The following is a 24686-nucleotide window of genomic DNA, read 5'->3' as shown; positions in this document are numbered from 1 at the left end:
AGCTTGTGCCATCTCCCGAAAGGAGCTGAAAAGGGTGCCTGAATAAAGTTTGTGATGCATCACCCAGCAGTCCCAGCCCATTTGTGAAAAATTAACCTCCAACAAATCTGACTACCAAGCACCATCCAGATGGCTTTAGAATATCATATAACTGGATTGTTACACTATCCAATTACAATTTTGCACACCTATGCAAATATCCAACTCTGACATTTATCCATACGAACAGTCAATTGATATTCTTAATTTCAAATTGTTTTGCTGCTTCTGGCAATTGGGGGAACAGTGACAATGCACCCCTGTGCCTTGAATCTTCACATCCATGTTCAGCATGTGTATCTGACCATTACTGGAATTTTTCAGTTACTTCAATTTTGAGGAAACAAGGGTGGGAAGGGGTGGAGTGAAACAATGAAAAAAGCAAACCCCACAGTTTGTAAGGGGAGGGGGGCACTGTTTTGTCTGTGATACAGCTAAATTGAAAGACAGCTCACATTTCCTTTATCTGAACAAAGTTCTGAACAAGGCTCCAGAATATTCAAACCTAAGTGACCCAAGGTTCCCTGTTAGCTGTCATAATTAAAACTGGCATGAAGCACAGAAATTATCATATGATACAACAAAGATTAGCATTATGAACACTAACCTTCAATAAACCACTAAGCTGATTTTACAGGAAACATAAATTCAATAAAGCATTTTATACTAAGCTATTCCTAGTATTATGAAATGGAGACAAGGAAACATAACATTACTAATAGAAGAGATGTTAACAAATCTCAGTCAAACTATCAACACTTCAGTGTAGACCAGAATCTACTATTAGTTTCAGTGTCTGAGTTCAGTTTTGTTATCTAATAACACAAAAGGTGACATTTCTTTCCTCCTCTGCATTTTTCTTAGCAAATAGTATACATACAATTCTATGCTTATTAAGTTGTGTTACACACAGACTAACATTCTAGGAATAATAGCTCCCTAAAGTCCAACTGAGGTATATTAAATATTGAGTTGTTTTCAGTCATTGTAGACCATGAGCCATGCGACCATCACAACAGCAACTCCGAACACTGGCAGCATAATGAGGTTCTTGTACTTTTGCCACGATGATTGTTCAACTTCTACCTCATCCTTTCTTCTCTTATTCTTCCTTCGCCCTTTTAATCTGTTTTCAAAAGCTTCCAGTTCAGCCTAAATAAAGAGAACCACAAGCAATTGACATTTGTTTCAGAATTAAGAACAAGGAAATGTGAAGGCTTTAAGTAACATTACCAAATAACATATCACAGAAGTAACTGTCAGCCGATGGAAGTTACACATCTCAGAGATGAGATGGTAGCACAACATCCCACAGGTACAAAGCATGTTGCTTTCAAGTATTAAACTGTTGTTTAGCTCCCTATAAAAACATTGCCAAAAATGTAGCCAGCTGAAGTTTTGCATGATCAGTTTTTTAACTCAGGCTGAATACATTAAGCTAAAATAAGATTGTTATTTCCATGAAATGTTAAATTTAATTTTTTTTCCTATTAAAAAACACACTTGCATTTTAAGCTATTTTACGAACTTCTATAAGGGCATGGGCTGAAATCTTCAAAGACATCCCCTAATAATAAAGATGCAGTCTGACAAAAATAAATTAATGAAAACATAAGTAACTAAAAATCTGTGTTATTTCCCTCAATTCTTTGTATTTGCATGCCCAATAAATTTTATTTTAATTGCAATAATCTTAGATATGCACAAAAATATTCCATTTATTAAGTGTTATAATTTGAACATTTAATCACTCATATGACTGTAAGAGGTATATAATATCCTCCAATAGGAAGCATATGCCTATAGGCCCAAAAATCGAGCAAAACAATTGCAAAAGTAAGAATGTCAGGCTTCTGACAAAGAATAGCATTTTCAGGGTCTTGTCTGGAATAAACAATAGGATCCCTGATCCCTGTTCCTCGTCCCCCTTCATATTTTTTTAAAAGACCATCAAGAGAATACAGAAAAAGCTCAAATTTGAGTGTACAAAACTGAAATAAAACTCAAACTAGGTAGCATAGAGTGAAGACTAAGATGAGGCTCCAATGAGAAGGCATCTAATTGCTAAGAAAATTAGAAGAGATGCTCTAAAGACCTGAGACAGACTAAAATCAGAAAAGGTCTGATGATTACCTGGAGTTTTGGTCAAGTTTTTAGCTTGAGAAAACACAGGACAAGGCAGTAGGGAGCAGAGAAACCAGATGGAGTGAAAAGGAAAAGAGATGGGAGTAGCAGAGCACAGCAAGCCAGGACTGGCTGGGCAAAAGGCACAAGACTGAGCTGAAGCAGAGGAATCATGGACAGTGAACAGAGACAAAGTCTGACCATGCGAGGAAATAAATCTATGTGACTACAACTGCAGTGCTGCCAGGAAGAGGGCCTAATACAATACACTAGGTGCACTAAAAAACACAAGAAAAAGACTGTTTTGGGAAATGGACAGAGTAGTAGTTCAGTAAATAAAATTTTCCCTCAGAACTCAAGGTTGCCTGATGTCTGGTCTTCCTCCACTAACAGCAAATATTTGTCAGTTTCACAAAGCAGTTCTTCCCTTCCTGTGCCAGATACCACTGTTAGCAGGAAAAAGGGACCTATTTTGATGTCTATTCCTTTGTACCTAATAAAGGCAGAAATTGCTGGCACTTCTCTGATGATATGGGAGAAGAGTTCAGATGAAGTCACAGCTTATTTTGAAACAAGATTACTCTTAACTAGCTAATCCTCCTTCAGAAAAGCAAATATTTCAATGGAACAGTTTTTCAAACTCTGGAGGCAAGGGCAGAGGTTTTTATGGTTTAATAGACAATATGGCAGTATTTCATTTTAGACAGACACTTAAGAAAAATTTGGGGCTTCTACAGTTACTATACACTTGTGATCAGTGTATTTTAAAAGCAGAAAGTTCTACGAATTGCCATAATAAAATTAAAGTGCTCAAACAAAATTATGTAATAGCTATTGAATCGTTTTCCTAGTGAACTCTACAAAAACCTGTCTAAAAATAAATACACAATTTTAAAAGCCAAAATACAGAATGAAAAAAGATTTGTAGGCACAGAATATGAGAGAAAAGCCATTACTACTCTTGAAAAGCTACCTACAGATTTTGTGTAACTGTCACATTCCTGAAGTGACAGTTCCTGAATGATCTCTGAGTCTTCAAACAAACTTAATTCTTCAAAACTAGCTTAGGGTTTTTATTTAGATAAGAACCTAACTTCTTTGTATATAAACCTAATAGAAGTAAAATTAAATGTGTTTATTTAAACTCTATACTCAAAACATCTAGTTCAGTGTTGCTCAGCCACTGGATTTTGTTCTTTCATGTTATTCACTATATTCTTCCTGCACTGAAAGGAGTAGCATTCCCATTGGAAAATGTAGCTAAAGGAATGCATGTAACAATGATAAAGTGTATTTTCTGAAAGTGAGGATATATTTTTATTAAAAGGGGAGGGGAACACTTGACTCTTTAAACTTCTAAGGATCTGTTATAATTTTTTCTTTGTACATTAAAAAAGGGAAACAAAACCTTTCATACAACTCAGTGAATTACACTTCAGATTCAAGACCTTAGCTTCCAGTATTTGAACTCTAAACAGTTAGCTTGAAAGTTTAACCAAATCTTTTACAATGGAGAGGGACAGAGAGAGATTGGTCTGAGTTGTTAAATAATCAAAGTGTTGATCTTTTTCCACCTCTAGCAATTGTGAAAACCCTGGCCTCACAGGGTGCCTCTGAATTAGAAGCAGAGGGAAAGTTTGGCTGCTAGGGCCATGACAAGAAGCCTGGCCAAGCCATCTCTTCCACTAAGAAACAAGTGATTCCATCTGTAAATGGTATTAGCAAAACCTGCTCCCAAATATAGCAAATACCAAAATATAAATGCACAGACTTATTAGAGCACTAACTAATTTGTATATAAAACATTTAATGAAGTATTAATCAAAATAGGTTTAAGGAACTGTGACTAATAGATGAACAGTCTCTACAAAAATGTGCTGATATTGAGGAAGGTAGTACAAGATGCAAACTTTTGTCAGAAGGGAGTGCACTCAAAAATATACTCTTAATGTGACCCGACATCCTAAGATAGTCATGTCCTCCAATTTCCATCAACAGACGGCAGATGATGAGTTCTAACTGGATGGGAACCAATGTGACATAAAAAGGCTGCAGTAGTTGAGGTTAGTACTCGTATGCAGTTCTAGAGTCTATTTATTAGTTACAGCTGTCCAATTTTTTTTACAGTTTGTTTTGTGTTGTTTTGTTTTTTTACTGTTTTTGTCCTACTGTTTCCTAATGCAATAATTAACTATCAACTCTTAATTAACCTTTCAATAGGGTTCATTATGTAAAAGGTGGAATTTTCTATCCCTTAAGTTGTATCCATCACAAAACACATATGCAAGAGCAGTTGCCATATATTGCATGAAGTTGCTACTGTTGGGCTGGAACTGCGAGACTTCAGAGAATGTACAAGTAGAAAGCAATGGTGGTGTGACTGCAGAAAGAAACAATCACTGCTGAAGAACCCACCCAAAATCCAGCACATTATGTTGGTAGAGTAAATCTGCTATTGATATAGAGGAGCCTCCTTACTGAGACTTGACTAGAGGGACTATAAATTGATTTGGGCAGAAATAATTAATGCTTGGGTGGGATGTCTTCTGGAATGCATGAAAACAGTTCAAGACAAACATCAGCAACTTTGGCTTCCTAGCTCTGGGACTGTTAAGCATGTTCTTTACAAGTTTAAATGCCCATCAGCACATCTCAGTACTTAGCTTGTAGAACCAACACCTACAGATTTCCTTGGCCTAATTTGTTTCAGACATCTGTATGTAAATTACACTTCCTGACCTATATACCAGAAGTAACATTTCTAGGGTCAGCTTAGAGAACAAGAATAGATTAACTGTCTAGAAGTTATATGGGGGAATATGTGCTCAGTACTGTAGACAGCTGAGATATGAATATTGCAATAAACATTGCAGGATGTTCACAAAACAATGCCTGGTGCTCTGGACAATAGATGCATAATCATGCTTTTCTTGCAGGATGAGCAGACAAGGTTCCCCTCTGCCAAACAGAAACAGGCCTTGCAGACCATTTTAGATGTAACATTTTCATTAATTGCTTAGAAAACTTACAAAGTGTGTGTAACAGAAGTTGCAACCCACAGAGAAACTGTTTTATCTTAAAGAGATTCATGAAATGGCACAAGTGGATCAGTTCTGTAAGCTGCTAACTTGCCTCCCTTTGTCCCCTTCCAAGAAGGGAGCAAGCCGCTGATCCCTGATAAAAACAGTGTGACATGCAGGTGAAAACACAAGTCTCAGCTAAATACATAGATGCTGTGACAATTGAGTAAAAGAAGTCAGAAAGCACACACTGGACATGGAATATGATTTGGTGTCAAATGCTCACTCAGGCACAGGCACACATGCATGAACTGCCTGGAAGGTGTGCAGAATCCAGATGACAAACCTGACCTAGACATCACCACCAACTGAGCTTACAGTGTTTGCCTGAATATGATTAGTATCAGCACCTCCAGGCAGCTGGCACAGCAGCTTTGTGGATTACAATGCCAACCACATACCCTCACCACCAACAGCAATTACAGTAAATACATGTTTCCTCCCCACCCCAGAGACCTTGAAGGACAAAGACTCATCTAGCTGTCCTTGTTCTTCCATGATAGGAGGGAGAAGGGAGCTTCACCCAACATTTAAATCTTCCAGAGGCTATTCAGTATCCTGTGGCATTTATACCGTGTAAAGTGTTTGATTAAAATAAAGCATACTTAGTATTTTTAAAAATAAATTACATTATGCAAAGTTATAGTAATACAAAGTTACCATTTTGTTCAAAATTATGAACAGTTTGGGGAAATGTGGCTTCAACCATTGTAAATAATTTACAGCACACAGAGTATGGTAACAGCTGACAGGAATGTCTGTGCATATCACACTAAAAACTAAACATCTTTAATTGCATGTAAATTACATTATTTAGTAACAAGAATAAGGTGAGGATGATGTGGATGAGGAAGAAGAAAGGCTAATACCTGCTGTCTTCGCTTCTCCTCTTCAAGAGCAGCTTTGGCTTCTGCTTCTTTTATCTGTCCAGACACACAAAGTTATAAAAAACTGTTGTAAACAGCAGCTAAACCTATTTTCTTAAGGAGTCATATTACTCCTATAGAATGGTTCTCAGCAAAAGTCTGCAAACTTTCCATCATGTGAGCTCCACCATCCAGAAGTCATATGAAAAGTAGTCATGGGAGTTGCAATTCTATAACAATATTTTGCAGTGTTCAAGAAAGCAAATTAAACTCTACAAAATATTAAAAAAAAATGGTGCAGAAAAAATTGTCAATATGTAAAGATGCCACATACTTGAATCTTAGCACCTGCATTCAATTTTGGCTCTATAATAATAAATAAATATGAAATCTGAACTTATACAACAGACAACAGGATGGAGTGGCTTCCATCTGAAGAGATGCATAACTAGGATTCATCAGGTGACTAACAGATCACCAAATCCTGGAGAGTATGCAGATGCCAAATAGGGATAAAACATCAATAATTACTTCTCATAATGCAAAGGCATAAAATGAATTTACCAGGGGGTTGGCTCACAACAGAGTAAAGTATTCTACTCCCACACAGTATTTGGCTAAATCTAGAATTTCAGTGCTACAGGACATTTGTAGTTGCCAAAAGCTGACATAACCTGAAAAACAACCAGGCATACTAATAGAAGATAAATCCATCAAAGGTCATTAGACAGAAAGACACCCTCTCACCCTCTTAAGTTCCCAGAGAAAGAGTATATGGGAGAAGTTTAAATATCTCCCCTTTTTTATACCTTTTTTAGGCTTTTAGCATTGCAGTCACTGAATCACTAACTTAGAAAAGTTAAATGTAAAAACCTATAAATATCTTGAAATTAAATAAACCTTGATCCTAGTAGCTGGATGATTTGCATACAAACAATGAAAATACTTTACTGAATACTGTATGTACACGTAGAATTGGTTACAAATAATTTCCAATTCAAGATCTTTTTATGACTAAGGTGAAATCACACTAGCTCATGCTTCAGCTCAAACAGCAGGCACTGCAGGCAGGGCCAAAAGCACAGTCCTATTTGAAGGTTTTCAGATAAATTTTTTAATTACTAAACTTTGTATCAAATAAAAGCACTACTGAGAATTTCATTAATCTAGATATAATGGCAGTTTCTTCAGAAATGTGAGTAAAGGGCCTTGCCAGCCATGCACATCTGAAATCTGAAAGTCTGGTGTGCAAAAACCTACACAATGAGCCCCCTCGTTTTTCACTGCCATCTAATGGCAAAACTTCAGCTACAAAAGAAAAAATTATCTTCAAATGTGGAAAAGAGTAACAGAAAAAGCTTTTTACACTGGTGTGGTCAAATTTGTTTACATAGGTATAATGTACACAGATAAAGTGAACCCTAACTATTATAATCACACTATGGAAAAACATTTCTAGGACTATTTCTTTAGTAAAATGTACAGTAAAAGGCACATTCAATTCCTAGGCACCTAGTGAGTAAGAAGTGCTTACTCACTAAGTGCCAGACATGAAAAGCTTCATTAAGAATTAATACACTTTGGTTTTAGAAATTAATGTGTGTTTTGCAAATGTGTAAACTAATTTATCTTTGTAAATGTCGCAGTTTTCAACAAGTTTTTTTTTCCAGTCTGGACACATTAAACAGTAATAGACATAAATAAAACACTTTCATCAAGTGCCTCTAATAGGAGATGACAATTCTAGTATGTCATTTCCACAGTAAGTCGACACAGGCTACAAAAGGGTGCCTATAAAGAATTTAAATAAAATTTTTTATCACTTTCTATAAAAATCCCAAAGCAAGTAAATACACGTTCTTCTGAGAAGGAGGTACACATAGCTAGGTTGTGCCATCCAGTATGTCTGTGGCATTGCTTACAGCAGAAACTTGTAGCCATTTCCTCACTGCATTAGACCATTTCTCCCTGAGGATTACAACATCAGGGCAAGAAATTTGTAGTATCTGCTCCAGACAAAGAAGCACTGACACTGACCGCACTGAGACATGCTGCTGGGTCTCAGCTCATGCAGTCTTACTGTGAGTTCACTTTGCTTTAGGGAGGGACTCCATATACTATGGACTTACCTTCACATTCTTACTGGAACTGTTTGCTACGCTCGGGATTCCCTAAAGGCATATCCCAAGAGTTTTAGAGTTCAACCTGCTTGCAAAGTTGCAGGATATGGTCAGTGTGGTACTTGTTAGAACAATCAATCCTGAAAATCTGAGCAGAAGTTGACTTGTCAGCTTTACCCATTAAGTTCTTGGGTTGTACATTTATCACATCTAATACTTACCTGATAAAACCCAAGCAATTTATGAATCAATTCTTTTTGTGTATGTTTTTATTAAAGGATCATATCCTGACTCTCTGTGTGACAGCACACAGCAAATTCTTTACTTCATAAAACAGCTGAGCTATGGGAGAAGTCATGTTAACAGCAGCCTAAGTAGTATTCTGAAGTTGCTGGAAAGTCTCAACTTTTCCAGCATAGGGTAACTAATACTATGTGGCAGGATTATACTCCACACTGGGCAAGCTGAGCAACTGATAGCTGCAAAACCTTCACTGGAAAGACAGATCTTACAATGCGCTGTGAAGCAGTCTGATTCTAGTTTTACAGCCCTAATGAATGAAATTTATCATCACTGCTCATCACTTTTTCTCGGTGAAAGAGGAAAGAATCAGTTCCAATCAATTTAAAGAAAAAAAAATGGAAATTACATAATACAGTTATAAAATAGTATTTGAGTCAATTGATATAATTCATAAATTCAAGTCTGAAAAAACAGCTACTATTCAACAGCACATCCACTTATGTTGCATTTCTGCAGATACTGCCTTGAAAAATAATGTGTTCTTTTTCTACTTTTCTTGAAGCTCTTAGAAGAAATTATAGCAACAATGGATACATTACCTCATTGGCTTTCCGCTTCATTTCCTTGCATAATGCATCGCATTCCAGTGAAACCTGGTCTTCTTGTATCTTGCTGCACTGTACTTCCTGTTAAGTATAATTTGTCTTTTATAATTTCTCTATATAAGGTTTTAGTTGTCAACTGCTTTATGAAAATACTAAAACTCATTCAGTAAAACATTGGTTTTACATATAAAATAAAGATAATGACTGAATGTTATTTCAACCTGTAATTATGTATTAAACTGTCCTTTTTTTTTCCTTCTTTCTAACAAACTAAGCTGAAAGGAAGAATAAATCAATCAAGTCCAGTTTAATTTTTCTCCTCTTTACTCATTTGTTTGCCTTAGACAAGTAAGATAACCTTTTGAACCTCTGGTAGGAAGAGTTTGCATTCAGAGTCTCAGTAATTTCATCTACATTATCTTAACTGGCTTAGATTACAGGACAATGTCTGGTCACGGGGTGGGGGAAATTAAGTAATTCTCAATCATACTTTCTCCTGTTCTCCTAGTATTGAAGAAATTAAAAACAAAACAAAACAAAGTGGTTATCTGTAAGCAGGGGCTGATCAATTTTAAGCACTTGTTCTATATGTCATCTTTTTTCCTGCTGAGTATCCCACCTGCAAAACTTCTTGGATGCACAAGATATATTTTGGAGAAGCTGGGGACTCTGGGGAACTACTGGAAGGTCCAGAAGTTAACTGAGTCCAGAAAAGTAATTTAAACACCTTTTAATTAAGACAGATCATGGTTTTTTTTTTTTCCATTAAGACATTATTATTTGTCAAGACTTCATATGAATTTCTGTTGTTCCCCTCATAATAGTGTATAGCTATAGTAAGCTTGTTATATTACTTTGTCCATATCTGTGTTAGAAGCTAAGGATGCTGATGCCCATACTTGCTTTTAGGTTTTCAGGGAACCTTAATTAATTACATTAGTTCAGGTTTCACAACATCCGTGCTAATTCCAATTTCTGTAAATTTTCCCCATATCAGCAGAAAAATGTAATTTTATTCTCAAATCACTCCAGGTCACCTGAGTGTTTTTCTCACAAAACTACAAAAATTTAAGTGTGCATGATTATAAAGCTATTGTAAGTCAGGCAGCTAACATATTTTAGAATTAACAAGATTTTATATTCTCCGGGAAATCTTTTGATATAGCAGCCCAGATCTTCAGCCGATGTGAATTGCTACAGCTCTCTTATAGTAACTGGCTCTATTCCAATCTGCAGTAATCCAATCATCCACCCATACAAGCCCAGGAACATACAAAGAAAACACATCCTTCAAAAACTGCAACTTGTAAATTTACCTTTTTCAGTCTCTTACAGAGACATCGGAGTTTCACCTTCTGGCTGCAGTTAAGAGGACAGCTACCTGAATGGCAAATCTCTTTACACCGGTGACCACACGGCAACTGTAAGGAACAAAACACAATAAAACTCCCACATCAATAAAACATTGTAAAATTACCAAGAATCTATGAATTGATTTTATTTCAGACATAGCATTTTAACAGAAAACTCATCCAGTTAGTCAGTCTTTTAACTTGTGAAATAATTTATTTTTCTTTTCTTTTTTTTTGTGGGGGGGAAATGCTTTTTCTTAATTATTGATTTTCATTTCCTGTAGGATGATTTCTCTTTTACTGGCACAGCTTGATTAGAAGATAATTTCTTCTTTCACATGTTTCAATAACAGACATTTCTACTAGTAATGTATAGAACAATCATCATAGCTATGTCTATGCTGGTGGAATACAAATGGATAAGGTAAAAAAAAAATCCTGAAAACTGAAATTACGTGTAATGTAGCTACTTGTAGACTAGACAGTAATAAAGGAAGAGAAAAGAATCAGAAACAAAAATAGTACAGAAGAAATCTTGTATTCAAGCATTATCTGAACTATGCAAAAGTCAAATAAGGGTCACCAAAATTCTTATCATGTCCAAAATAATTTCACAAAATTCTAATTTCTGCATTTGGCAGATTATATCCCATTTCTGCCATCTGAAAGATAAAGACTTTTTATTGCTAGTGCAATTTTTAACTTACAAAGAAAATATTATCATTAATTTACTCCGTAAGAATTGAGTTACTAATTTAAGTATGCTGACTGATAAGAATGTAGCAGTGCTCCCAGCATTATATCAGATAAAATATGTCAGGACAGTAAACAGATTTTTCATTGTTAAGAACTTGACTAAAAATATCCTTCACTCATATGCTCACAAGAAGTCTTCACAATAACAATTTTTCATTTTCAATTACATAACCCAATACTGTTAATAACCAAAGATGGAATCTCACAGAAGACATCTAAGCAGGTTACTTGCAGACAGCTTTAAAGCCCCCAGCTACTTAAAATAGCACTAGATAGTGTTCTTTATTAAAAGTGAAATTTCACCTCTTCACTGTCATCAAGTGATTAATGCAAATTGGAAAATGTTCTAAGACGTATATAATTTTTAAGATACATTTTTCACATTTATTAAAAATTCAAAATGTACACATACTGTATCACTTCATCCACAAGAATGAAAATAGTAAGTTTTTAACCCAGGTGGGTACACTTTGATTAGTGAATCTGGATTCTCAGAAGTCCATTGGAACTGGCACATCATCTGAGCTAGTATCCTGAAACATATACCTAAACAGAACACAAATATTTCAGACTAAAATTACAGAAGACATACACATGTCTTCATGTTCATGACAGTCAAAAGCTATTATTGCTACTTTGTGGTTTCAGCTCAGTTTTTTAGTTACTGTTTCAGCATATTTCACACAGGACTAGAAGGAACCTTTAAGTCACCATGTTCAGTCCTGAAATCCAGTACCTCACATATCCTTCCAGTACTGGATGAAAGCTTATCGTGAAAACAGTCCCCCATTCTGACCCTATTCTATTGTTTCACAGCTCCAGGAGCTCACTACAAAATGCAAGAGGTTTTTTTTTTGGAGTGTCCTACGTTTGTTCTAGCTAGTCTTAAGCCGCAGCTCTTATGCTGATATTGAAGTATTTCTGTCTTTTCTTAAAAGGCCCTTTATTATCATGGTATTCCTTTAATTGAATTTCAACTATGTTCAATCAATGTTTCTTGAATACACAGCCAGAACTGCATGTAATATTTCAAATGACATCTCAGCAAGAAGGACTTCGTACAATGCCTTAATTGCCCCTCATTCTTAGTAGAGTACCTTCCCCAAAACATCTTCAGCTCTCATTGCATTTCTCTCCAGCTAATCATGCTGTGAAAAATAGAATATCTGCTGTTTCCTGGGAGTTTAATTATAAGCTGCACATGTAAGGTCTTATTGTTTTGGGTTTTTTTCTCTATTTAATTACATGACCCCAATACATGTGTTCTACAGATGCACTTCCTCAACCCTCATACACTGAAAACACCCCACAACTTTTAATCAGAAAATTACAATGTTTTTACTGCCAAGGTCGTTACTGAAAACAATGCAAAGTTAAGTGTCAGTTCAGTCCTTGGGAAATCTTCCTTATTGTTAGTATCTCTTGCTCCAGCCTTTCCTTTAGTTTTGATATTGTTTGGGGGAGGGAGTTGGGCGTTTTTTTTTAAAGATAATCAAATACAGTTGTTTCCTTTAGCCACCTTCATGCTGGTATTAACCCTCTCATGTATCTGAACTAGATATTCACTAAGTAGCATTGGCTCACTCTGCTGAAGCCTTGTGCAGCAGATCTCATCTATTCATCTTATCTGGAGCGAAAAATATATAAATTGGCCACCTTATCAAAGATGGAATTTAGGTTTTCTTAGGCACAACTTATCATCAGCAAATATTTTTCCCCGAAATAAAAAAATTATTTTGCCTCATTTTGAAAATATGAGGGGAGAAACTTGTGTAAGCCTTGTATGGTACCAAATTCAGATTACCACCCAGAACATGGAGTCTAATGGCCAAGTTTCCTCACCAGTGACCACAATCTTTGCAAAACCAATTTGCTACTGCATGAACATTGTGCAGTAGGAGGGCCTGGCTCCTGGCTCCCTATACAAGAGCATCATACACAGTAAATCCATCTTGTCCCACCTGGAAGTCACCTCATGTTGGCTAGAACAAGCCATGGCTAGAACCATTACTTCCAGCTTACTCTTCCATAGTAATTAAGCACATTTTCATTAATAGTGTCAAAGCCCAAACAGTCATGTTCTGACATGTCACAGCTGCAAATTCAATACAGTAACCCTCACCTCAACTCTAAGTGCTAATGCAATAAAATTCTTAAGACACCATTAGACCAAAATATTTATAGCACAGGAGTTTGTTTAATCCAACACTGAAAATCAAATGTAGTTGAGTTTCCCTGCCAGCTCTTTTCTTGTCCTATATATCTGTGCAGGGAACTTTCTTTTTACTCCCTCCACTGCAAAATCAACACTAAAAAAAATAACAAGAGAAGCGTGAAATCAATAGCAAAACACTTCCCCATGATCTCAGAAAACAAAAGCAATCATTCTGCTGCTTCTGCTGGATAAAAAATGTAATGGAAAAGGATTTTTTTTTTGCTTTTTTGTAAGTGTCAGTGCTTGGTGCTAAAACGAAAAGTGTGTGCCCCCTTTAGATCCTTTTCTACTGTACAGAATCTCTTGTCAACAGCTTCTGGACTAAAGCCCAGATTGAATAGGCTTTATGTTTGATAATGCAAGGCCATTAAAGAAGGGATTTAATCCACAGCTCTGAAAAAAAGCCAACCAAAATATGTCCTACAAACACTTTTCCCACAGGCAATGCATTTAAATTTTAACATTATACCTGAGGATGATAAACTCTGTCAACACCCACAGAGGCTTAAGTGAACTCCAACAGAAGGAAATAAACATAACCTGTTAATACACATCTGGTAATACACAAAATAGCCTGGTACTAAAGAAAATAGCATTTTTGAGCACTGATCCCAAAAGCTAAGTACATAAGAGCATTTTACCACTTCCAAAGACAAAACTAAATTTTTGCAATCCACATACAATTGCAGTGTGTGTTTACAGAATTAAATTTTATTTCCAGAATGTTTAATTCAATGCATTAAAAACTCCAAAAATATATGCATACTTTAAAAATGTATAGAATCACAGAATTATTAAGGTTGTAAAAGACTTCTAAGATCACTGGGTCTCTTAAGTTAACTATTAAACCACATCCCCAAGTGCCACATGCACACATTTTTTAACACTTCCAAGGACGATGACTCTACCGTTTTCCATTTCCCTGGGCACAGTACAATGCTTGACCACCTGTGAAGACATTTTTCCCAATACCTGATCTAAACCTCCACTGGCACAGCTTGAGACCATTTCCTCTTGTACTGTCACCTGTGTGAAATTAGACCAATCCCCACCTGTCTATAAACTCCTTTCAGGCAGTTTACAGCATGATAGGGTCCTTCCTGATCCTCCTTTTTTCCAGACTAAACAACCCCAGCTCCCTCAGCCCCTCATCAGACTTGTGCTCCAGATCCTTCACCAGCAGTGTTGCTTTCCTCTAGACACATTCAAGCAACTCAATGTCCTTATAGTGAGGGGCCCAAAATTGAAAGGATTCTAGATGTGGCCTCACTAGTGCTGAGTACAGAGGGAAAAATGACATTGTCCCTACTGCACTATCGTGTTAAATGAAATTTATCAAATGGAGTCCCATATTTCACATTAAGACAAAAGCAGAGTACACAGTAAAACTACAAAGTATGGTTATTTTGTCAAAAAATACTAAATACATGGAATAAAGTATTAAATACAGATCCACAAATACTGACAGGAAAACAAACAATGAAAACTGATAGACTTAAAATTTCTCTGTAAGAATTGTCTCAAAACATCTACGAGCATGATCACAAGAATTTAATCACCCTGATTAAGAAGAGGAAAAAAAAAAAGTCAAATTTCCGTCAACAGGATATCTTGCTATTACTACCAAACAAGAGAATTAACTTTTTAATTAAAATATCTCATATATAACAGCTGTGGCAGCATTAAAGACACTGCTTCTCCCTAAAGCAGAATGGAAATGTGAGCTATACTATGTAATGCTGGAAGTCACATTTTTAATTTTATACTATCTTAGCCAAAAGAAAAGCTAAAAACTTCTAAAGTTTTTCAAGTTTTTGTAGCAATTTTTCAAAGGACCTGACAATATAATTTGTTTCCTTTATCTCCAAATTTACCACAGCAACTGTAAAACAAATAGGGTAGCATACTGTCTACTTCAATTTCCATTATCCAAAAACATCTCAAAATGACAACTGCAGTAAAATACTGCATTCTATTGAACCTAAGTTGTATTATTGCAAGCTAGGAGTGACAGTGCACACTGATTCATAGCAAACATCAACTTCATTGAGCTCTGCAAATGATTTGATGTCAGCTTCACTGAATAACAAAATTCTCAAGAAACACTAATTTGAAATTTACTCGAGGCTTCCAGAACTACACACAAAAACACTTAAGAATTCGTTTTGGGCAAACATTTTAGATTTGCAATCTGTAAATGCTCTACATTCAGTAGTCCTATCCATCTTATATCTGGCCAAGTTGTTTATAAGTTCTTGTCTCATAAGACAAAAGTTAAAAACAACAAAATGGGCTTGGCTTGTATTTGCAGAGGAGAGGTGGTGGTGGGAGTGAGAGGGAGAGGGTGGTATCTGTGAGGGCTGCCCCTTCAAATTGTGTTTATCAATGATTCCTTTAAAAGTGAACAATCAGTGTAATTTGCATTATGATACAGGTATCTAATTTTCTCAAAGCTGCAGAGCTGTATTTTGTTTATAAAACAGAAACAAAACATCCCTAGAACTGTTCAGTATTCAGAGAAATGGAACAGATTTTTTTTAGGCAAAAAATTGGTAAAAATCCCATACAGTACCCATGTAACTACCAAAGTAGGATCTGAAGACAGTAGGATGAACTGCAACACAAAGATATGAACTACCTGAAGCAAAGGTACTAATAGCAAGTAACTTCTGTATTTCATGAAAGGCAGTAAGAGCTAGAGCTAGCATCACCAGAAAGGAAGAACATGCATTTTTTCCATCATCAATTACACTAAAAATATTGCATAGATAGCAGAAGCTGCAAACAACCTTATTTTCTATTTATAGGAGTATGAATTTTAGAATTAAGTTAAAGCTTTATAAAACTAATGTAAATTCTGTTGTTGTACTCTTTATTTCACATCCCACCAAACTAAGTAAAAAAGGCATCTGTGGAACAGGGCAATTCTGAACTGCAAGCTAAAGTTTGGGACCACTGCTAGGTGGATTTTAGGTACCAGACTAAGTCTGGGGAACATGTCCAGAAAAATCACAAAAGTTACATTAATCAAAGCCAAAGATGAGGTACAGGAAAAAAAAAAAATATCTTTGAAGAGAAGTTGAAATACAGAACATAGTTTATTATAAGAGATTATCACCATTCTTGAAAATACAGAGAAGGAAGTCTTGGAGCAAATAAAACCAAAATAACAGAGAAGGACATGAAAGGACAAAATTAAGAGGTAAATGGATAATTAATGTCCCAAAGTGTTCCCCCACCAGGAAGAGAGCATTCAGACATCCAGATGAGAAAATTGTTACAGGAACATTCACATACAGAAAAAAAAATCCATCACATAGGCCATCTGCAAGGGCAAAAAGCAGAAGACATAAATATGCACAGAGCACAGCCTTCCTCTTGGGGTTAACACAATCTTGTCTGAAAAGCCAAGAAACAGACACTGCTGGAAAAGCAGGAGGAATCTTGTAAATTTTTACATTTACTCAAAAGTTTTCTAGTGAAGACAAGGATTCAAATTTGAAGTTTCTGACACTGGATGATCATGAAATTCTTGCTTTTCCACTTCACATGTTTTCTAACCCTCCAGTGGAAACTGGAGTAAAGAAAGAGCTGTCACTCTCAGCACAATTAATGACAACTAAGGAACAAACATAGAATAGTATGTAAAGCAAGGATTTCTGAAAGCACACAAGCAGCCCACAACCACAGCACTGGCAGGGACAAGGACAAAGTGTTTCGGCCCATCCCTCGCATTCATTTGTGGATAACGCTGCTGCAAGAGAAATCCTGAAACATTTCTAAACTGCTTCTGATGAAAATCTGGTAATTTTTCAAACCACCTCCTGCCCTGTTCCACAAAGTTTATTACTCAAATGTAGTATTGAACAGCAATCTTCTTTACTGATGCTACTGGTTCATAGGCTACGTATCTTGCAGTATCTTGCTCTTCTTCACAGCAAACCCTTAGATGTGCCCAGATACAGCAGAGAGATTAACTGGCTTGTCTTCCATTTTACACTACTTAACATATATTTCACAAACACACCAGTGCATTATTAGCTCATCTCATTTATTAAGTATAAAATCCCTTAGCCTCCAAATTGCACAGATTCTAAACTTGCACTTAGATGAGAATAGCAAACACAATTCTCAGTGTTTTCCTAATCAAACAGCATCATTTTTGAGATATAAATTGATGACCGGTTTTCCACTGTGTGAGAGGACATACTCTTCCACATTCAACCTCTCCTGCATGCTTAAGCATTCAAGCCATTAGTGCCTTGGAGACAGATCTCTGTTCCTTTAATAAAACCCTCCAAGCTGACAGCAATACATTAATAAATGTCCTTCAAGTACAGTTCACTAATGACCTTCACATCTATCATTTAACATATTCACTTACACCAAGCTTCTCTACTTTGCTTGGCCTATATTCACAAATTCCACATATCCATCAACTCAATAAAGAAAGTATTTCTTTATTAATATGGCATACCTCTTTTGGACACTGATTTCTGCAGGAAATAAGAAGCTCCTTTTCTTTTAAATCAGCACATGTTAGTTTTCTGTAAAAGGAAAGATGTATTTGTGTTTTTAAAAAAAATCCAACTTAAAAACAACAAAAGTGAATGCAATTAGGGGCGTATTTTCAGTATATTTCACTGTAAAGAAAAGTGGACTCATTTGTCCACATCCTGTGTGACTAATAGAAATTGCCATGTTTTACAGACAAACCCACACAAATTTAGAGGACTTGAGGTACTGTAAAGAAAATGAAGAAAAATATACTTGCGTATGATGAATATTTTCAGAACAGTTCCCAAGTTTCAGCTTATATTTCATGAAGTCTAGCTTAATGTCTATCCACATACACAAATTATTAAAAAGGTGTACAAATTGAAAAATTAAGCAGTTTTTCAATTCAAACATCTAGAAATTGAAGGACATTAACTGTGAAGACAAAAACCTTTTAGACTAACTACATGCATCCTAATACTTGTATAAAATTCTTCTTTACATACTCTAAAAGAAGCGCATATAGAACAAATGTTATGTGGATTTGCAAATATTATATATTTGCATAATTCAAAGGATTATCTGTATTCTAAAAACAGTTTCTGTTCAGGAGACTCCAAGCATTTATAGCAATTTTAACAGTAATACCAAATAAAATACTTACAAAATTTAAATAGAAGAAACATTATCTTAGAAATTATAATCAAGAGAAATTTTATAAATTCCCATAAGAGTAGCTCCCATCCCCAGACATTTCAAATTGTTATTTCCAGTTAACAGCACTCAAATGAAAAGCTGGGTTGTGTTCTGATACTTACAAGCATTCAATATACAGTACTGATAGTTTGCAGTGACACTTTATTTTAAGCATCTGGAGACATGATGGGCAATCCCCAGGATGACAGGGCAAAACACATCGGTGAGGACAGCCAGCTGGCCGGGCCTTGGTGCACTCCTCTTCACACTGTGAACATTCTGGACCCGCCTAACAAAATAAAAACAAAGTACTAAATAAAGTGCCAAGTATTTGTTTTGTGAGGTGTCATTAATGACCTGTTACATAGAAGAAAGATTTGGGGTGTTTTTGCGATGAGAATCAAGCTATTCAGTATGATATTTCACAAGCAAGATTAATTACTAAAACATGTTTTTTAAAAGAAAACCAGAAATGCCAGTGTTTATTAGTCAAAGAGAATTCTGTTTTCCCTCCTGGGCATAAAAGAACCTTATCCCACTCACCATGTTCTTATAATGCTTGAGTCACTACATACTGTTCTCTAATACAGGGGTGGAGGGGTTTGATTGCTTGATTTGAAGAAACAAACTTTAAATCATTCAATTTCCATACACATGTGACATTCTGTATAATCTTCCAAAAAAGGATTATTAACTTGGGTATATCCTAGGAGTTGCCTAAGGTCTTGCTTCTGCTCCACAGACTAAACACAAATCTACCAGAGCTACTACTCTCATTCCAGGTAATAGGATCACTGGCACAAGGTGATGAATATCACAGCACAGCAAATAAAGCTTCATTTCTACTCATATTCTTAACAACACTTCCAGAACCCAGTCTGTGATCAAACACACACAGACAGACTGACATGATCTATCAACTTAACCTACACAGCATAATATTTAAGGCCCACTATCACATTCAATGTTCCATTTCCAAGAAGTCAGCCAAAGTAAAGCAAATTTATCCAAGAATGAAGCTACACAAAGCTTCCCCAAAAGGACTACTCCAACACCAATGTTCTACTTCATGCTGTTCAAAATAACAGCATAAGAATTTTAAGGTTTTGATAGTTTTTCCCCAGTCCCCTTTCCCTTCTCCTTCTATAGGTGAACAATATTTGCTGAAGTTTAAGAAGAAACCTTTGTACAATGACTAATTACAAATCCTTATTCACAAAAATTCAAATCTAAGAAAAACAACAGCAAGTAAAACCATTTAGAAAACTATCATATAACAGTAGGTAAAAGCAAACAGATGGCCTTCCTGCAACATTTTTCTAACACAACATGCAGAATAAACTGAAATTCCAGACAGAAAAATCACTACTCAGACATATAAGCCAGAAATTTAATCAGCCCTGACTACATTTAGTCTACCAAAACAAGAGAACAAAAGCTCTAAAGGTCAGCACCAACTTAAGTTTGTAAGAAATGAAGAAAATTGAGAAATTAGATTTACCCATGCTTTGCAGGTACACAGACTCCCATTTTTCTGAGAATGTATTGCCTCATTCAAAATGGAGCTAGGAATAATCCTGACTCATTCACATTTTAATTGGCTTAACTGAAGCAGCAGGCAGGCAGCCTCTTATAGTCAGAACTGGGGATGCTTAACTGTCACTGTTTACTGATGTTATTCTATTGCTGCAAGTTACTGTTCCACCAGTTCCACTAACAGCCCATACTCCTCAGAAAAAAAATTTCCACAATCATAAATAGATTAATGTGTTAGCTATGATATACAGTTATTAGATGACAACAACACCACTTCCAGGACACGAATCCACAGAGGTATTATGCTATTTAAGTTAAATATAACAGCTGTGGGGAAACAGTATAAGAAGACTTTCAGAAGGTGTGAAAACAGGCTTCAGAAAAGAAAAAGCAGAGAACTTAGAGCTAGCTGCAGCTGCAAAGCCTGAAAGTAAAGAAGATACAATAATACACTATGCAAGGACATGAAACAATAGTGGAGTTTTTAGCCTTGGCTAAGACAGACCTTAAGGTTGCAGAAAAATATGCTTCCCAAGATAGCAGAAAGTTTTAAGCTTAATGACAGAGTATTATGTATTGTTAATAGAAAGCAAACAAGCAAGCAGTGTCTGAAGCAGGTGTATGTGTGCTTTTAGTGACTGGCTAGAACAATTGTCTGTAAACTTTAGCAATATGCTATTGGCCAAAAAATTTTCAAAATGTTCTGTAACAAAGAGATCTTGGGCTGCTCGTGGCAGACGTGAGCTTGTGCCATCTCCCGAAAGGAGCTGAAAAGGGTGCCTGAATAAAGTTTGTGATGCATCACCCAGCAGTCCCAGCCCATTTGTGAAAAATTAATGCCAACAACAGCTAGTTAAAATATAACATTTCTGCTTTGTACCCAACTTCTCTGCTTCTCTGTTTTCTAAATGCTCAGACTACCCATGCTGCAACTTTTACTTAAGCATTAAGTAATGCTTAAAATAAACTTGAGAAGCTGCTTTCCTCCAAATCACGACTCTCCCAAACCACAAAACATATGTGGCTCTGACTGCTTGTAACTTGAACACTTTTAGGCTTTATACTTTTGTTTCATGTTATTTTCAGTAGTTAATACCTACAACTTCTTAATTGCATAAATGACAGTGTCTAGTAGACACTGATAAACATGAATATATCATCCCAGTACTTTGAAAAGTCTTCAGCAATCCTGCAACATTTCCAGTGCTCTCCTAAAGGTCTCCCAGCCTCCTCAGCCTATTTAAGCTCTCCTCAGTAAATAGTTCCCCCAGTAGACTCCAAGTGCATTTGTATATAGGTATCATTAGTAGCTCCCTTCTCTCTCTTCAGAAGAGACTTCTCAAGGGTGTTAAATAAGATCCTGATGAAACTAAAGTAATGTCAACACAAACAGTTATAGAATTTGCAAAAAACATAATATTGTCTCAGATTTATAGTCCAAGGAAATATCATAGATCAGCTAACTATCACAGCATCAGTGGAATCAGCATACATGCAAGTCTCCCAGTGGGATCTGGAATAAATCTGTACCTTCCAGATGCAAATTCTTTATTTTCCAAGTACAACTGAAGACAATGCATATCCATATAAAATAAAACAAAAATAAAATAAATAAAAGCAAAAAGGAAATTAACCTACCTTCTTTCCATCTGCACTACTGCTCAGTTTAGTAACATGATGACATTCTTTCATACAGGTATGATTCTGACACTCAAGAAGCCGCCCACAAAATCTCTTACACGAGTAGGGATTTGCAGAGTGACATGGTAACGGACTAACCTAAAAGTTAAAAACAAATAAATAAATATAGATATACAGGTGTGTTATATATAAAAACATTGCATATACATAGTGTGTGAGATATATATGTTTACACACACATTATTATTACAGAGAAGTTTTGGTTCTCCAGTGTCTTTGCAAAATTAAAAACAACAGTGAAATTCTATTCTATTTTGTTTTTAAGTATCATTTGGGTTCCTGTCCACATAACAATGTATCCACACAAATTTGTTTTACACTGATTATAATAGGGGAAAAAAAAAAGCACACTTCATTAAACCAACTAACTTTTACAGGATAGTTTACCTTTCTTTTTGAAAGACTATTATACCCCCACATCTTTTAGTGTCATTTCCTCCATCTTTCTGAATTACACTCACATCTTCAATTAAAGGTTCCTAGGGTGCTTTAGTATTTCTGCAGAATACAGTAACTGTTTACTTTCACAGGGCTAATTGTGTTATGGTCACCATAAACCCAAAATATTTTACAATTTGAAAAACAGAAAACAACCTGCAAACCAGAAATTCTAAAAAGTAAATACTGACTACATCAAATATGAGAGGTACTCTTCTCCCAGGAGAGGTAAGGAGAAGCAGAAATGGCTCCATAACAGGACTAAGATTTTACTGTCTTATGTCACATTTGTACTTTCCAATTTGAGGTCAACACTCCAGTTAACAGAACTCTGTAGTACTCCAGAGCATTTACTTAGAAGCCATTACTCTTCATTGGTACTGAAACCAGTGTAAACTCCTAACTAGGTTACTTGCCTGAAGTTGAATAGTACAAGTCCCTCTATACAAAAGGATTAGAGGAAACTCGCTGTTACCATTTTCTAACCATTATATAATACCAAAAAAATTAGTTTTCTGTGATGCTGTCAAAAAAATTGATTCTATTTCTTAATTTCATGATCACTTCACAGAGAAAAACAAACTATTTGTGATGTTATTACACAAGAGGCTAATGTGATATAACTCACTTGGACTAGATTAAGGGTGTGATTTGATGTTGCAACTGCAGTTGACTGGACAGCTTTGCAGGGTACCCATTCCTTTTCTCTCTTCAAACTCTACAGCTGTCACTGCAATCTCCTACCACTTTGAACAAGTCCTAACACACATCTCTCTCTACAGAAAGATGATTCAAATAATCAAAATGTAAGAAAATGGACCAACAGAAACAAGTTTCTTGCCTTTTGCCAGTGGCTTGGCCATACAAACAGGTGAACACAGGAACTGAAAAGAGAGAGATGGCCCCACAGCACAGATTGAGGGACAGCCTCCCTTCAGTACTGTCCATGTCATCTCCCTCAATCACACAAAGTACAATTTAAGTCCACTTGCCTATATAAATGTTTCTGGGCTTCACCCAAAAAATACTACTCCATATCACATCACTGCAAAATCTAGTTCATTCACAAGACTTCTGAACTCCTCTTATCATCCTGGCTCACTAAGACTGAAGAGAACCCAGCACAGCAGGCTGAACATCAAGCATGGCATACACAGGAAAAAACCATGAGGCCATCACATCAAATCACCTTCACACCCCTGTGTCAGAGCTGAAGTTAATGCTGACTAAAGCACTAGTACAACAACTACATCAAGCAGTACAAACTCCTGGTTCCTACTGCCCCTTACAAACATCCTACTCTGTCTCTGATGGATGCCTCTGGTGACCAAAGGAGGAAAAGCCAGCAGAACAGCAGGCCTAATAAAAACAGGGTCTGAAGCAGAGAACAGTACCATACCCAGAATCCACACACCAATTATCAAAGCTTTTAATGTTCCTAATATCCCACCCCTTCATATCCTACTCCATCTCCCTCCTCAGAGCACAACACCCTTTCAGTAGCAATGTAAGCAGTCAAAGGATGCTAAAAGAATGAAAGAAAAAATGTATTAAACATTACAATCCGCCCACTTCTCTACCTTTCCTTGCTCACCCATTGCCTCTCAGCTTTTTATGACTATGGTTCTGCTGTGGCTCAGGCAGTGACAACACTTTGAGGCAGTAATAGCAATTACCTCTAGGGCTGCAATGTTCCATAGTGTTGGTGAGACTTTTTTTTACCAGGAGCTAGTCTTCCAACAGATAAGGATACAACCACTAGCTCCAGTTAGAGCCAAGCACTTAGGCAGAAGAGGAGCATCCCTTTCAGTAGCATCCCTCAAGCACACAGCTGAGAGGCACTGTTAAACAAAGACAAGGGTGGTGAAGCACACAAGCCAGCCAGGCAACAATGGTAGCTTTCAGAGGGCTGACTGAAGGGAACATTCTAGCCTTCTCTCTGCACGCAGCAGAGCTTCAGCTTGAGCTCAGTAAGATACGGCAGTCTTCTGGAACCAACTGACACTGTAGCCAAACACTGAAAATTTTCAATTAATTTAAATCTACATTATTTTTTTTCCTCCATTTCTCTGTTGTGGATCTAAGTAATAAATCCAGAAGACAAAGCAAAATTTTACTTCCTACAGTTGGAATGAGTTTCTGAAATGGCTAAATGGGGACTGGAACTCCTGCTACAATGACAAACATCAAAGTAGCCACAGACTCCAGGAGGTTGATGAGCTGAAGAATGAAGAAAGCAGATGAGAACCATAAGCATTTTATGAAAGCTGAATGGGAAAAAATAAAAAAAAAAGAAGGCATCAATTTCAGACTCTGTGTCTTCCACAGGACACGGAAAGAAGGGAAAGGGAAAGGGAAAGGGAAAGGGAAAGGGAAAGGGAAAGGGAAAGGGAAAGGGAAAGGGAAAGGGAAAGGGAA

The 24686-nt window shown here is 36.3% G+C and overlaps 1 protein-coding gene across 2 annotated transcripts in view; it reads right to left on the bottom strand.

Annotated features, from left to right (window-relative positions):
* Positions 1-130: 130 nt before the first annotated feature.
* Positions 131-24686, bottom strand: part of NFXL1 (nuclear transcription factor, X-box binding like 1) — a 44175-nt gene continuing 19619 nt past the window's right edge. Inside the window, exons 16-22 of one of the 2 annotated variants that reach the window (XM_015625324.3) lie at positions 21768-21908; positions 18716-18882; positions 17878-17947; positions 10394-10498; positions 9072-9158; positions 6113-6166; positions 131-1191 (exon numbers count right to left, since the gene is read on the bottom strand). In XM_015625324.3, coding sequence (XP_015480810.1) covers positions 1018-1191; positions 6113-6166; positions 9072-9158; positions 10394-10498; positions 17878-17947; positions 18716-18882; positions 21768-21908 — 798 coding nt within the window. In that variant the 3' untranslated portion in view covers positions 131-1017. Of the gene's footprint in view, positions 1192-6112; positions 6167-9071; positions 9159-10393; positions 10499-11597; positions 11732-17877; positions 17948-18715; positions 18883-21767; positions 21909-24686 lie in introns of those variants that run through there. The other variant, XR_001521126.2, reaches the window with a different exon arrangement.

The sequence above is a fragment of the Parus major genome, chromosome 4 (assembly GCF_001522545.3).
Source record: "Parus major isolate Abel chromosome 4, Parus_major1.1, whole genome shotgun sequence".
NCBI classification, from domain to species: domain Eukaryota; kingdom Metazoa; phylum Chordata; class Aves; order Passeriformes; family Paridae; genus Parus; species Parus major.
The sequence above is the reverse complement of the archived record's forward strand: the minus strand, read 5'-3'. Positions and strand labels throughout refer to the sequence as shown.